Below are 16,207 nucleotides of genomic sequence, written 5' to 3'. Positions count from 1 at the left end.
CGCCTGCGCGCGGGCTGTGCGTGCGTGCGTGCGCGCGCGCGTCTGCGGGGCGGGGGGGCGGCCGCTCGCGCTCGCGGTGTGAGGCGGCGGCGGCGGCGGCGTGAGGAGGCGGCGGCGGCAGGTCGGGTCGGTCCCTGCCTCACGGTGGCGGAGCCGGAGCGGCCCGGGGCGCCTCCCATCCCCCCCCCGCTGCGGGGCTCCCCTCAGGCCGGGCCCGGCGGCGGCGGCGGCGGCTCGGCGGCCGGGAGGCTCCGGCCCGCGGCGGGGCCCGGGCCCCTCCCCGGGGCGGCGGCGGCGGCGGCGGCCGGGCCCATGGAGGGGCTGCCCGTGGAGGTGCGGGGCTCGAACGGGGCCTTCTACAAGGTGAGGGGGGCGGGGCCGGCACGCGGGCGGGGGGGAGGGGAGCTGGGAAGGTCCCGTGGGGGGGGGGGCTAGAGGAGGGGGGTGGGGGGAGAGCAGCAGGGAGGTCCCAGGGTGGGGAGTGGGGGAGAAGCATGATGGGGGTGGGGGGAGAGGAGTGGGGAGGTCCCCCGGTGGAGGGGGGGGATGTAGAGTGGGGGGGGGGGGAGGGGTTGTGATGTGGGGGGCAGTGGAGGTCCCTCTGGGGAGGGGCAGAAACGTGATGGGGAGGGGGGAGGTCCCCTGGTGGAGGGGGTATAGCGCTGGGGAGGGGTTTGGGGGCAGGAGTATGATGGGTGGGGGAGGGGAGGTCTCATTGGAATGGGGAGGTCCCCCCAGTGGAAGGGGGGTATAATGGGGGGGCCAGTGGAGGTCCCACGTGGGGATAGGGAGGGGGTGGGGGGGAGAGGCATGATCGGGGAGGGGGGACAGGATGTGAGGGTGCAGGGAGGGGGGAGGTCCCTGGTGGGGGGTTTAGAGTGGGGGAGGGTTTGGGGGGCAGGGGTATGATTGGGGGGCTAGAGGAGGGGGCTGGGGGGGGAGGTGTGAGGATGTCGGGAGAGCAGCAGGGAGGTCCCAGGGTGGGGAGTGGGGGCGGGGTATGATGTGGGGGGCAGTGGAGGTCCATTGCGGGGGGAGGGAGGGGGGAGAGGCATGATCGGGAAGGGGGACAGGATGTGAGTGTGGGGAGAGAGGAGTGGGGAGGTCCCACGGGGGGGGGGTGTAGAGTGGGGAGGGGGTTGGAGGGAGAGGTATGATGGGGGGAGCGGGCAGGTCCGCGGAGGGGGCTGAGGGGAGGAGAGATGATCGGGTGGGGGGGGGGATCAGCGAGGTCATACAGGTGCATGGGGGAAGGTGGATGAGAGGGAGGGGGTCTGGAGGGGGGGAGTGGAGGTGATGAGGGGGATGGGGTTTAAGGGAGGTAATAGTGGGGTGTGTGGGGAGGGGGTATGACGGGGTGGGGGAAGGTGGATGATGGCCTGAGGGCGGGTCAGAGGGTGGCAATAGTGGGGGTGAGGCAGAGGGGGGTCAGGTGGGGTTAGAGGAGGTAATAGTAGGGTGTGGAGGGTATCATATAATGGGATGAGGGAGGGGAGGTTATGTGGCTGTGGGTTTATGATGGGGGTATGATGTGGGAGGCTTATGGGGGGGGTCTGTGAGAACATGGTGCTATGGAGGGAGGGGAGGTCATTTGGGGTATGATGTGGATTATGGGGAAGTAACTGGGGAGCGGGGCTATGTGGTGGGGGAGGTTTGGGGGTTATTTAGGAGGAAGTAAGGGAACCAGGAAGGTTTTGAGGCAGGGGGTGAACTAGAGAGTGCTAACTGGGGGCCAAGGGGCTTGGGGTAAGATGTGGGGGTAAGGGGGTAATGTGCGAGCTCACGGGAGGACATGAGGCTTAGGTGGGGACAGGCTGGGGTGTTTGGTGGCCCCTTGGGCGTGACTGAAGAATCTGGGACTCTGCAGAAATCTGTCGGGACCTGTGGGGGGGGGGGGTGGAAGCCCCCTTTCATTAGCAATGAGGATTTCCTCTCCTAAGGATCTCCTGCGGTCTGTTGCCAGGTCACTGGGGAGTGGAGGCCCCCCTAATATAGGGGTGGAGGGTCACTGAGCTGGGTAGGCATTCTTAGGATAGCGACCCTGCTTCCCCAATCCTTTTGGGGGGCCCTGACTGTGAGTGGGGCAATCAAAACCTGGAAAAGGGCACCAGTGGGGGTCTGAGAATGCAGTGTCACTGTGGGGGTGGGGAATCCCAATTTAGCCTGTGGTGCACTGTACCTACCTACCTCCCCCTTATCTCTAAGCTCCACATGAGCTTCCCATAACCCCCCCCCTTCTTTCCTCCTTTCCCTTTGCACCCCTAGAAGTTTTGCTTTTGCACTGGCTCTTCTCTTCCCTCTCCACTTTCCCTTCCCCTTTTCCATGCTGCCTCCCTTCTAGAACCACTGACAATTCCTTCCCAGATCATTTCATTTCCCCCAAGACAACGCCTCTTTGCTCCTTCTCAGATGTGTCTCAAAAGCCCAGCCCTGCCTCCTAAACCCAGACATCACAGGGGTCAGAGCTCCCTTCCAACAGTGTGGCACGGTTAAAAATCGACCACTGAGCAGTCGGGCTGTAGCCGGCCTTTATTGTGAGGCCTGAAACCCTGTCAGAATCAACCAGCTGTTCATTGCAGCCAGTAATTCCTGGCTGCCAGAGTGCCACAGGCAGGTGGATGTGTCTTGTACGGGGACCCAAAGTCACCTGACCAAACATAAAGAGTCCCTGGTCACAACTGAAACCGACAAGACAGGAAGGATTGTGATTCCCATCTCCCAGATGGGGAAACTGAGGCTCAGATTTGTTGACTTGCCTGTGGTCGCACAGCGGGTCTCTAACCCTGATTTCCCGATTCCTTTCTCTTGCAGCAGCACCCAGGTTCAGAGCCCCTTTGCAAACATACACCGATTGTAGGGTGCAAAGCATGAGGATTGATTTCAACATACTTTGTGGCACTGAACGCCCATATGACGCAAATTCTTACATGCTTTTGGCTTCCCATGCCTTAGCGGACCACAGGAATTATTTAAGTTTATGACCGGCTTCTCCTGTTCCGCATTCATGCTGCCTGCTAACAGGCTATGGATCCAGGTAGTATTTGTGGACAGTCTTGTCTCCTGCAATCTCTTCTCGGTGGTGTGTTTAATTACGCAGATGATACGACTTTCGTTACAGAGCACTTAGGGTTGTTGAGTCAGATTGCTCAATTAGGCAGGCAGGCCTAACCCTACAATTTTGCACTTAGGCACCTCCGTGGCAGAGCAGCGACAGGAGAACCTCTCGTGCCGTCTGAAAATCTGGTCTCCTCATTGAAGTGCTTTATCATTTAGCTGGTGAAGATGGTCTTGTGGCAAAAGCTGGGACTCTGGAGAGCCAGTTTCAGTTCCTGCCTGTGCCACACGCTTTCTGCAAGATCTTGAGCGTATCACTTTAATCTCTGGGCATCTGTAAAATGGGGCTATTTCTTCCTTTGTCTTGTCTGTTCAGAGCACGCACTGTCTCTTATTATGTGTATGCCTAGCACAGCTGATATCTAGCCCAATCTCCAGTCTCTGACAGTGACTAGTATCAGCTGCTTTTAGAGGCAGGTGGAAGAAACCCTGCCACCTTAGAATAACTTGCCCCCAGATAACCACCAGTAGAGGTTGTCTTACAAACCCTGCATCTTTGCTGTTGCTCTTATGGATGTGCATGTTGTCTGTATAAATGTCCAATCCTTTTTTCGGTAACTCTTGGGTTCAGCAATATCATGTGGCAGTGGGTTCCACCGGCTAAAGTTTTCCCCATTTGCTCCTGAGCCAGTCTCTTGCCGTGAGACTGTCATGGTGACAGATGGCACGGAGTCCCAGTGCCGTCATGTGTGTTCCCCTGATGCTCTCATTCGTGCTGCTATGGCTGTAATGACCTGTCCGGTCGCTCTTCCCAAAGCCATGGTGGTTATCCTTGTCTGATATCGTTCCACTGAGATTGCAGGCATGGTATAATATGATTTAATCAGGGTTATTAAACCGAGATTGCAACCCCATTTTGCTAGGCACCCTACGTACACATCAAGACAATTTTTGTCCTGAAGAGCTTACAGTCTCAATAAACTAGATAGGGGAGTAATATTTTCCCTGTTTTACACATGGGGAGCTGAGTCTGACTAGTATTAATGTTTTAATATATCAGGCTTTTCATCGGTCAAAGTGCTTTACAGAAGAGGTGTCAGCATCATCCCTATTTTAAAGATGGGGAAACTGAGGCCCAGATAGGGCAAGTGACTTGCCTAAGCTCACCCAGCCCGTCAGCCCCAGATCCAGGAATAGAACCCAGGTCTCCAGTGCTCTGTCCCCCAGTCCAGTGTTTTAATTACAAGCCCAACCTCGGTTCATAGCCCCAAACTCCTCAGTTTGGACGTGAAGTGAAACGGCGTTTACTCCTTTTTGACCCATCTCGACAGTAAATTTGCCAAAAGATGACCACCAGGAAGTCCAGCAGGGTTAGAAATGAAAGGTTGTCTAAAGCCGCAGCTCTTTTCGAACAGGTCGTAGGGCACTGGATTATGAACCCTGTTAGGACTGTTGCTCTTTCCTGTATTCAGATTTTGAAGCAATGAATGCTTTAGAAAGTGTAATGCTGGGAGAATACCGGGTGCAATTGACTCCACCCATCAATATTTCCTTTCCTTTTTTTGCTCCAAAATTAAAACATTAACAAAAAAAGTTGAGGTAGTATGAGGTTAGCAGCTTGAAGCAAAATATTTTGAAAAACATCTTGATTTTTGGCCCCTAGTGACAGACCTAGATTGTGTTAACATCACAATGACTTTACAATCTATTTCACATATTTCATGTTTATGGCCTTATTCCCACAGCACTTGACCACTTCACAGCTTTTCATATATTTAGCCTCCTTGTGAGGGTAGGAATAGAATAAGATTAGTCCTCTAAATGGGTGTTTTAGTAGCCAGTATTTTCTCCCCTTGAAGGTACTTGTCCACTGTAATGTCATCTCTTGATCTTTTTGATAAGTTGAACAGACTGAGGTCTTTAAATTTCTCAATATAAGGCATATTTTCCAGTCCTCTGATCGTTTTTGTAACTCTTCTCTGTACCCTTTCCAACTTTTTTCAACATTTCTTTTAGAAGAATGACTGTCTGTCATATGAAAATCAGGGACATCAAGAACTGAAGTGCCTGAAATCACCCATCATTTTGGCCCAAACCCTAGGTCACTTTGATTGCGAATCTCAGTCGATTTCATGTCTGAACAGTTGCAAGGAAAAGACAGAATGTCCCCAGTCTGGATAATGCTGCAGGTCAGGGTTTCATAATTGAGTAACTTGGAGAGGGGCTTGTCTAGGTTGGTCAATTTCATGGTTGATCCTAATCTGTTTTGTTAACAGATTCTCTCCTAGGTTAGCATTTTGCTGTTGTGTCGAAGCTTTAAATAGAGTTTGAGTTGAAGTTTGCTTTAGTTTCAACAAATGTTTGTCATGTTTTCTTGCAGCCCCAGATATTTGGATCTAAGCTTTCCATTAAATTAGAACAAGATGTCAGTAATTTTAGCTCTTGTGATGTGTTTCTTTCCTATGTTGGAAGAATTTGAGGATTGTCCTGTTGTAGAAACCCGGACCTTCTCTCACGTCACCTACCCAGCTTTCTCTCTTGGCAAGTCATTCCATCGCTGTGCTTCATTTGTCCCTTTGAGAGGAGCATCCTTTTCTCCCACCCTTTGTTTGCCTTGCCAATTTAGATGAGGTGGTCTTTGGGGCAGGACTGTTTCTTCCTGCATTGCATGTATGTATTGCTCCTAGCACAGCGAAGCCCTGATCTTACTAAATGCTGCTGTAATAATATCCAAATAATATCCCCGGGGGTCTGCAGACTGTCTTACATATCCAGGGGGTTCCGCGCCTCCATTTGAAATTGTTTAGGGGTCGACAAATGAAAAATGGTTGGAAACCACTATAATTTGCAATGCGTTCTTTGCTTTTAGGTGTGTATTGTGCAAAAGGAGTAACTTTTAGGTGCTTTCTTAGACTGTCTTTAGCTTTCTTACACTGTCTTAAAAAAGGTAGATTTCGCATCGAACCCTCCATAAATTTCAAAACATCATCGACCCAGCTGTTTTTAATCTTTGATCATATTTTGTCCCTGGGAGCTAAGAATCAATTGTGTTCAGATTTTTTTCAGAGCAGACTTGCCTGTTTTATCTGCTTCTAGTACTTTCTCATCAGCCATGAGTTGCTACAAGAATCTGCACCTGCTCTTGATTTTTATTAACTTAGGTGCTTTTAAGGGGCAAAGTTGCCTCTCTGAAACTGGGATTATGTTAAGCACCACCACGTGTTGTCAATGATCTCAGTAAGAAAGTAACTTTTTCTTAGTGACATCTGGCAACACTTTGAGCGGGTCCCTGGTTGTAGGAATTTGAGGATCGGTGCCGTCCTTATGAAACAGCGAAGCAAAGACGAGAATTGGATATCTGTAAATAGTACCGCACGTTCGGAAAAAGCGAGAGCTATGGGATGTTGCAGTAACCTGATCTGGGCCAAAGGGGTGTGTGGTATTGTCTCCACTTTGCCACAGGGCTAATTTTAGACCTCTCTTGTCCCACGGGAGAACAGTCGAACACGAACCGGTGTCTGGCATCCGCGGGTCTGCAGATCAAAGGTGTAAAAAATTCTTCATGGGCTAATTCTCTGCTTAGAAAGGGGGAAGAAAGGCTTTTTTCAGCTGACCTGCCTGCTTTTGTTAGCCTTGCTGCTTCTGCCTTCCTTCTGCCTTTCATGAGTGGAGGGTCTCTGATTCCCATCCAACTTTCGTTCGCGTTTAAAGTGAAGGTTCTCTGGAGTTTTGCGAGTGAGAGTTAAGAAGATTTCAGAGGTTATTTCCCCTTCCAATACTTCACTGCCCAAGTCCCCTTTTGGTTTAAGTAATAGCAACCTGTCATCACTCGCTTATTCCACCAAAATCCGGCCCCCTCGGGGAAGTTTGGTGGCCTTTTAGATAGAGCCTCAGACTGGGCATTGAGAGATCCGAATCCTATTCCTGGCTTGGCCAGGGGCCTGCTGGGTGACCTTGGTTGAGTCATTTCACTGCTCCATGCCTCGGTTTCCCCATCTGTAAATTGGGGGCAATGATTTGGATGCCTCCTCTGTAAAGCCCTTTGACCTCTAGTGATGAAAAGCACTAGATGGTCTTGTTTGATTAGCCTCATTTGACATTTAACTGCTCTTAGAGTTAGTTTTCCTTGTATCTACCCTAACCCTCCCTTGCTGCAGATTAAGCCCGTTGCTTCTTGTCCTGCCTTCAGTGGACATGGAGAACAATTGGTCCCCACCCTTTGTAGAACATATTTGAAGACTTTTATCAGGTATTCACATCCCCCACCCTCCCCAGTCGTCTTTTCTCAAGACTTAAACGTGCCTGGTTTTTTTAACCTGAGCATAGGTCAAATTTTCTAAATCCTTGATCATTTTGGGTGCTGTCCTCTGGACTCTCTCCAGTTTATCCACACGTTTCCTAAAGTGTGGGCACACACAAATGGACACAGCACTGCTGCTGCGGCCCCCCAATGCCAAGTAGAGTGGGATAGCTACCTCCCGTGTCTTACAAGCGACACTCCCATTAAGACCCCCCCAGAATGATGATAACCTTTTCTTTCAACCGCGTCATGCATCACAAAATGGGGAAGAGATGGCCAGCCCTCTGTGGAGATAGAGGTGGTTAGGGACTATTTAGAAAAGCTGGACGTGCACAAGTCCATGGGGCCGGACGAGTTGCATCCGAGAGTGCTGAAGGAATTGGCGGCTGTGATTGCAGAGCCATTGGCCATTATCTTTGAAAACTCGTGGCGAACCGGGGAAGTCCCGGATGACTGGAAAAAGGCTAATGTAGTGCCAATCTTTAAAAAAGGGAAGAAGGAGGATCCTGGGAACTACAGGCCAGTCAGCCTCACCTCAGTCCCTGGAAAAATCATGGAGCAGGTCCTCAAAGAATCAATCTTGAAGTACTTGCATGAAAGGAAAGTGATCAGGAACAGCCAGCATGGATTCACCAAGGGAAGGTCATGCCTGACTAATCTAATCGCCTTTTATCATGAGATTACTGGTTCTGTGGATGAAGGGAAAGCAGTGGATGTATTGTTTCTTGACTTTAGCAAAGCTTTTGACACGGTCTCCCACAGTATTCTTGTCAGCAAGTTAAGGAAGTATGGGCTGGATGAATGCACTATAGGGTGGGTAGAAAGCTGGCTAGATTGTCGGGCTCAACGGGTAGTGATCAATGGCTCCATGTCTAGTTGGCAGCCGGTGTCAAGTGGAGTGCCCCAGGGGTCGGTCCTGGGGCCGGTTTTGTTCAATATCTTCATAAATGATCTGGAGGATGGTGTGGATTGCACTCTCAGCAAATTTGCGGACGATACTAAACTGGGAGGAGTGGTAGATACGCTGGAGGGGAGGGATAGGATACAGAAGGACCTAGACAAATTGGAGGATTGGGCCAAAAGAAATCTGATGAGGTTCAATAAGGATAAGTGCAGGGTCCTGCACTTAGGACGGAAGAATCCAATGCACCGCTACAGACTAGGGACCGAATGGCTAGGCAGCAGTTCTGCGGAAAAGGACCTAGGGGTGACAGTGGACGAGAAGCTGGATATGAGTCAGCAGTGTGCCCTTGTTGCCAAGAAGGCCAATGGCATTTTGGGATGTATACGTAGGGGCATAGCGAGCAGATCGAGGGACGTGATCGTCCCCCTCTATTCGACATTGGTGAGGCCTCATCTGGAGTACTGTGTCCAGTTTTGGGCCCCACACTACAAGAAGGATGTGGATAAATTGGAGAGAGTCCAGCGAAGGGCAACAAAAATGATTAGGGGTCTAGAACACATGACTTATGAGGAGAGGCTGAGGGAGCTGGGATTGTTTAGCCTGCAGAAGAGAAGAATGAGGGGGGATTTGATAGCTGCTTTCAACTACCTGAAAGGGGGTTCCAAAGAGGATGGCTCTAGACTGTTCTCAATGGTAGCAGATGACAGAACGAGGAGTAATGGCTTCAAGTTGCAGTGGGGGAGGTTTAGATTGGATATTAGGAAAAACTTTTTCACTAAGAGGGTGGTGAAACACTGGAATGCGTTGCCTAGGGAGGTGGTGGAATCTCCTTCCTTGGAAGTTTTTAAGGTCAGGCTTGACAAAGCCCTGGCTGGGATGATTTAACTGGGAATTGGTCCTGCTTCGAGCAGGGGGTTGGACTAGATGACCTTCAGGGGTCCCTTCCAACCCTGATATTCTATGATTCTATGATTCTATGACTCATATTCTGTTTGTGATCTCTCGGTGCACTTCCCCCTGTTCCACTGCACCAAATACAAACTGGATCACTCTTAGGGCCTCTTGCCATTTAGATACGCAAAGCTACCACCTTGTCGTCATCCCTGCTAGGTACAGGTTTGCCTGCGTTGCTTCGGCATGCTCATAACGCTTGCAGCTCTGCAGTAAGAACGCTGTAATCAAGTGTCATGCTTCATGTTTTCAGCATGTTGCCTCCGGGGTCAGGAAGGAATTGTTTTCCCCATAGCACAATTGGCTAGACATATTCAGGGTTGGGTTTTTTTGGCCTTCCTCTGAAGCATCAGAGATTGGCCACAACTGGAGACAGGATGCTGGATGGGGTGGACCAGTGCTCAGAAGTGGTACAGAAAGTCCTTTCTAGTGGCTTGGCTGGTGTGTTTTGCTCCTTTGCTCAGGGTCACACTGATTTCCGCATTTAGGGTCCGATCAGATTGGCAGGGATTTTTTTTGGGTGTGGGGGGGTTCGCCTTCTGGGGTCAACTGGGTATGTATATCACCCAATCGTTTTGCTGCCATAGCAGGGGCCATGGGCACCGGTGGCCCTTTGGCCTCTCCTGTTCTCTCACTGTGGTGCACAGTTTAGTCTCCCGAGGGCTGAAATGCTTCGGTTAAGCAAAATTGGGCTCAAGGTAGGGGTATGCGGGTGGGTTTCCGTGGCCTGCGTTAGATCACACAGCCTGAGCTTGGGTTTAACGCCCCTGCCTGGCCTTCAACTCTGTTAAACTATGAAAATCCCTCCTTCTGTATGGTGCCTGAGATGACTGGAAGATCTCTGAGCGCAGAAGGCTCTTCAATCCAACAGACTAAAGTGGAATCAGATCTGATGGCTGGAAGCTGAAGCTAGACTGGGAACAGGGGGCAGGTTTTTAGCCCATCAGGGTCATTACCCATTGGAGCAGCTTCACAAGGGGCATGGCATACATGGGCCGGAGGTGGGTATACTTAATCCTGCCTCAGTGCAGTGTTTCTCAGTGACCGGTCTGTGGACCGTCGCTGGTCCCTGAGATCTCGCTGACCCAGTTTAGGAAGGCAGCAAGCCGGTATCAAAAAGGTTGAAAGACATTGGACTTGATAACTTGTTGAGGTCCCTTCCAGCACGACGTTTCTGTTTTTGTGGTGGATTTGTCCATCTCTTGGAATTTTTAAATTGACGTATAACTGGGTTCAAAAAAGAACTAGATAGGTTCATGGAGGAAAGGTCCATCAAGGACTGTTAGCCAAGATGGTCAGGGATGCAACACCATGCTCCTAAAATGTCCAGTTGCCAGAAGCTGGGACCGGACAACAAGGGATGGATCACTCGAAAATGCCCCAGTTCTGTTCACTCCCTCTGAAGCATCTGGCCCTGTCTGTTCCCTGCCAGAAGACAGGTTAGTGGGCTAGATGGACCATTGGTCTGACCCCAGTATGGCCGTTCTTACAAGATGGAATATCTTTCTAAAAGAGATGTTCTTAGTTCAGTCACAAATGTGTTGGGATAGATGTAGGAATCACTGGCTGAAATTCTCAGCTGTATGTTGCGTAGGAGGACAGACTAAGAGAAAGATTAAGACCAGAGGGGATTGATCTAATGCTGACCGCGACTAGACGGGTGGCGACTATCGGGCTTGAAGCACAAAGTGCTAGTTTGCCCTCCTTCCCTTTGGTCCATAATTTCCCCTGATGTCTCCTCACAGTCCTAGATTGTGAGCAGCACAACAAATCTTTGTGGCTAGAAGGGACCACTAGAGAGAGTCTGACTTCCTGTATTTCATCTGGGGACTCCTGTATTGAGGCCAATAATTTGTGGTGGATTAAAGCATCTCTTCCCGAAAGACAGCCATCCGTTCTTGATATGAAGGCCTCAGGAGGCGGAGAATCCACCGCCTGGGACTTTGTTCCAGGGTTAATCGCCCTCACTGTTAAGAGTTTGTGCCTTATTTTTAACTTGACTTTGTTTGGCCTTAGTTTCCGGCTGTTGGTTCTTGTTCTCCCTTTCCGTGCTAGGTTACAAAGCCCTTTAGCCTAGGTATCCACATGGAGAAAATATCAGATACTAAACACCATGATCAAATCACCTGTTTGATCTTCTCTAGTCTTAAGTCTCTCACTTATTTTCCAGGTTTGGGATAATTTGTGTGGTTCTTTGCTGCACCATCTCCAGGGTTCAACCTTTATTTTAAAAAGGTGGATGCAAGAATTGAATGCAGTGTTCCACTCTTGGTCTCACTGAGTGACCCTGATCTTGCAGGGTTTGAAACTTGTCTAGTTAATAGAGCCAGTGGCTTGAAACCTTAGCTTAGTTTATTTAATGGGCTCTCAAACTGGGGGTTTTGGTCACCGCGAGAAGGATGTGGGAGGCTAGCATGACAGTGTTCCAATTCTCCGTATCTAGATGAGACGGGAAGCTCCTGAAATTTTCATGGACGATCCCGAAACTCTCTCCTGTCTCAGCATAGGGTCGACGCATGCAAAAGGCCGAGACACGCTGTTTATTTTAGACCCCAGCAGTGTGTTCAGAAGGGGTGTGTGTGTGGGCTCCGAGTGGAAAGTGGAGATAAAATGTGCCACTTTGGTATGAGAGGGGAGCTGATTTGCTTCACGCTGAATGAATGATAAATGAGATGCCGTTTGCCAGTCAGTTGACTAACTTGGGAATGACACTAGCTACATATATACCCTCAGGCACAACTGCATTTAAAGGAGACCTGCTTGAGACAAATATAGAACTGTTACTCCTAGAGGATTTAATTACCATCTGTGGATTGGGGGGGTAAATGTGTGGTGGTGCTGGGGGGGGGTGGGGGCGGAAGGGGGCAGGGAGTGATCAGTTCCTCTGGTTAGATCAAGATTTGCAAAGCGAACCCCCTCCCAACTTAGCGTCGTCCGCAAATTTTATAAGCACCCTCTCCACTCTGTTATCCAAGACATTCATGAAAGTATCAGATCGTAAGTGACTCGGCACTAGATGCCCCCTCTTCCCAAGTTTGGCAGCGAACCATTGATAACTGCTCTTTGGGTACAGTCTTTCAGTCGGTTGTGCACCTTCGTTTAGACCACGCTGCCCTAGTTTGCTTTTGAGGATGCCATGTGAGACGGTGTCAAAAAGCCTTCCTGAAATCAAGGGATATCTCCTCTACAGCTTTCTCAGAACAGAGTCCCTGCCCCAAATTGTATACAGCAGGGAACAGAAGTTGTATGGCGGGCCATGAATGCTCACAAAATTGGGGTCGGGGTGAAGGCTCTGGTTGGGGGTGCGGGCTCTGGGGGGGGGCTGGGTAGTTTGGGGTGTAGGGGGTTGCTCCGGGCTGGGACCGAGGGATTCAGAGGGGGATCAGGGTTAGGGCATGAGGAGAGGCTCAGGGGTGCAGGCTCCGGGCCGCTGCTTCCGGGAGCCACTTGAGGTAAGTGCTGCCATGTCCCCCCTCCAGCTCCAATGTGGAGCTGCAGCCCTGAACTGCCCTGTCTGCAGGCGCCACCCCTGCAGCTCCCATTGGCCGCAGTTCCCAGCCAATGGGAGCTGTGGGGCAGCATGCAGAGCAGAGGCCTCTGGCTGCCCCAACACGTAGGAGCAGGAGGGGGGACCATGCCGCTGCTTCTGGGAGCCACATGGAGCGGTTCCCAATCCTGCTCCCCGGCTGGTTTACAGTCTGTATGATGAGACAACAGATGGATCCAGTCAGACAAGGGAGTACAAGGAAACAATATTGAGTTTAAGGAGGGGTGTGAAGGAGGTTACGTTAGGTTTTTTTTGCGGGGGTGTACGGAGAGCTCCTCCCAAGCATGAGGGGCAGCATGGGAGAAAGCACGAAGGTGTGCCTTTGAAATTTAACAGGTGGTTTGGAAGCTGGCATTGTGCGCTGATTGGAAGCGAGTGTTGACATCTTGATAGCAAATAGCTTTCACCTGGAAAGATCCCATCTCTAATACAGATATCTTAGAGGTACCTAGGGTAATATCGGCCTCTGTAGTAACTTGTCCAGGGAAATAATTGTTCTTGCTCAAGTCCTGCTTCCCTGATCTTTGATGTTTGAACTCTGAAGTCAGGATTGTCTGATGCCCTGTTCAGAATTAGTGCAGGAGTTCCTGCATTGGTTGATTCACAGGTTGTTTTCCAGCACTTAGAGGAGCGTTGAGCTGCTTTTGTTTTTGACAGTTGGCATCTTCTGCATGAGTCTCGAAACTTCTGTCTCGCAGATCATGTTTTACCGTTCCCAGTGGTGAATCCGCCTTAAAGACCAGCGAGTCAGAAAAGCACCTGGCGTGAAACCTGTCACGTGTGGGGCTCTGTATTCAGAAACAACAAGAGGAAAGCGAGCTATGGGGCTGAGATTCCAATCTCGCTCCCTGTAACTTTGGGCCGTGGCTTCATTTCTCTGTGCCTCCCTTCCCTATATGTAAAAACCTCTGATCTCCCGAGAAATTCTCCGTGTCTTGATGGCTTCCAGTCAGGACTGTTTAGGCTAAAGATATGTTTTAGCCTGGCACGAGTTACTGGACTCAGGATGACTGGGTGAAACTGAACTGCTTCCGATATAATGTCATGCTAGGTGATCTAATGGTCTTTTCTGGCTTTAAACGCTCTGAACTTAACTTTGGTGCTGTCATTTGTTTCTGTTTATATATTATCACTCCCATCCCATAATACTGAGCACCTCCTGGGAAGAGATAGCTTTATCCTCTGGAAGGGAGGAAAATATGATCTTCATTTTGTGGGTGGGGAAACCGAGGCACGGACAGTTAAGTGGCTTTCCCAGAGTCAGAGCTGGGAATCTGAGTCAGACCGGAGTCTCAATCCAGAGCCTTAATCATGAGCCCGTTTGCAGAATTAGCTTCTGGCTGAGGTGGTGGTGAGTATGGGGGAGCGTCTCTCTAAGCCCCTGTTCACCAGTGCAAATGAGGCATTCCTGGTATCAGACGCCGAATGAGTGTGTCCAGAAGGTGTTAAAACAGCAGGAAAAGGGAATTGGCTCTGGATTTTGTAGTCCCTATAAAAAATATAAAAAATTTGTTGGCAGTGTTTAGGGCCCCGTCCTACGGAACACAGAATATATTGTAATGCCTTTCTGGAAATCAAGGGTGGTGCCTTATCTGGAGATGACCTTAAAAAGGAGGTGGCAGAGTTAGAGGGGGTTCAGAGAAGGGCCATGAAAATGATTAATAGCCTGGGTAACCTCTCATGTGAAGAGAGATGAAAGCCGGAATGGCTCATTAGCCGTTCCTGTCAATCGCTGGCCACCGAACCCCGCCGTCACCCCGTATTGAGCCGATGGCCTGGATTAGACTAAAGCGTTACAGCCCTCAGGAGGTTACCCTGTTGTGTGCCAGAGGCAGAGAACAGGAGCTGACGGAGTTGACACCAGTGCCCAAGGCAGGGAATTAATTAGGTGAGATGTACCCAGGTGATCCTAGCAAGCAACCTGCCCCCCAAGCTGAAGAGGAAGGTGAAAGCCCCCCAGGGTCCCTGTCAGTCTAACCTGGGGGAAGATTCCTTCCCACCCCTGAAAATGGCAATCAGTTTGTTGTGGGATTGTTACCTGAGAAAAGGGATTTGTTAAGAGAACACAAGTCTGTAAAGTAATGACTGGGAAAGAGAAGGTAGAGTGGGAGTTTCTCTCTTCCCTGTGTCTCAAAACCATGGCCAGGGGACACTAAACGGAACGGTGGCAAACACAAAAGTGAGCAAAGGAATTTTTTTTTTTCCACACAGCGTGTGATTAGCTTGTGGAACTCGCTGCCACATGAAATTAGTAAGGCCAAGAACTTAGAGATTTTAAGGCCAGGAGGGACATCCCGATCCAAAAAGGCAGCCCTATGTTGGACTGGATCGATTGTATGATTTTTTCTTTTTCCCCCAGAGGGTTTTACTGGAGACAAGGAAGAGCTGTTTATTCTGGTAGCACGTAGAGACGCCCAAGTGCGAGGCGTTTTAGGGACACAGTAGTCTACGCACCCGATGAAGTGAGCTGTAGCTCACGAAAGCTTATGCTCAGATAAATTGGTTGGTCTCTAAGGTGCCACAAGTACTCCTTTTCTTTTTGCGAATACAGACTAACACGGCTGTTACTCTGAAAGTAGTCTATGGTCTTGGATCTGAACCAATCCACTGGGGAACTGGCCTTGCCCCACGGTCCGTTTCCTCCTTGCTGCTCAAAAGGGGCCTTATTTTAGACTGAGCGCGTCCCTGCTTCTGCAGCAGATGGGTCTTGAGGCTTCACCGCATACTAGTGACAAACAGGCAGCTGTTGGCTGGGACCGGCAGTGGTGCGGGGACAGCACCTGTTCATCCCGTCACCGGTTGGCGAGGCATTCCTGTCCCTGGCCTCGGACTCCAAATGCGGAACAGGATCGCCTGCCCCCCACCCCCACCACTCCTCACAGAGTCTCCTGGTTGATGCTGATGGCTGGGACTACGATCAAATAGCCCAGGACTTGGGTGCAGTATATGCGTTGGGCCCCTTGTGGTGCTCCAGGCCATGCCCCACTTGTCTCCTGTGTTAGGGGCAGCTGTGTGGCTAGTGGGTAGAAAAGGACTGAGAATCGGGCCCCTCAGAATTCTGATTTTGCTCTTCGTTGTCAGATGACAACTTCGTCTGTTTGTACAATAGGGCTCAAGGCCCCTTGGTGGTGCTGGGTTTTGCACAGGTCTCCAGCCCATATCAGGAGTAGTGCCAGGTGCTGGGCGGGCCTCCTGGCTGAGATCTGAGGGGGCTGCCCCCCATTGGGCTGGGCGGGCCTCCTGGCTGAGATCTGGGTGGGCTGCCCCCCAACTAGGCTGGGCACTCCACAGCTGCCATGAAAGACAGTCTCTGCCCCAGAAGAGCTAACAATCGAAATAGACAAAAAAGCTCTTAAATGAGGAACTGAAGGCACGTACAGTGTCAGTGGCAGACCCCGGTTTCAAGCCCAACCCTGACAACACATCCTAGGGATTCCAGCTGAAACTTTCA

General features: G+C 50.6%; 1 protein-coding gene across 1 annotated transcript in view; it reads left to right on the top strand.

Moving 5' to 3' along the window:
* Window positions 1-255: 255 nt before the first annotated feature.
* Window positions 256-16,207, top strand: part of FXR2 (FMR1 autosomal homolog 2) — a 28,975-nt gene continuing 13,023 nt past the window's right edge. The window contains exon 1 of the mRNA XM_077806813.1: window positions 256-363. Within this exon, the coding sequence (XP_077662939.1) occupies window positions 313-363 (51 nt within the window). The 5' untranslated portion in view covers window positions 256-312. The remainder of the gene's footprint in view (window positions 364-16,207) is intronic.

The sequence above is a fragment of the Eretmochelys imbricata genome, chromosome 28 (genome assembly GCF_965152235.1).
Source record: "Eretmochelys imbricata isolate rEreImb1 chromosome 28, rEreImb1.hap1, whole genome shotgun sequence".
NCBI classification, from domain to species: domain Eukaryota; kingdom Metazoa; phylum Chordata; order Testudines; family Cheloniidae; genus Eretmochelys; species Eretmochelys imbricata.
The sequence above is the reverse complement of the archived record's forward strand: the minus strand, read 5'-3'. Positions and strand labels throughout refer to the sequence as shown.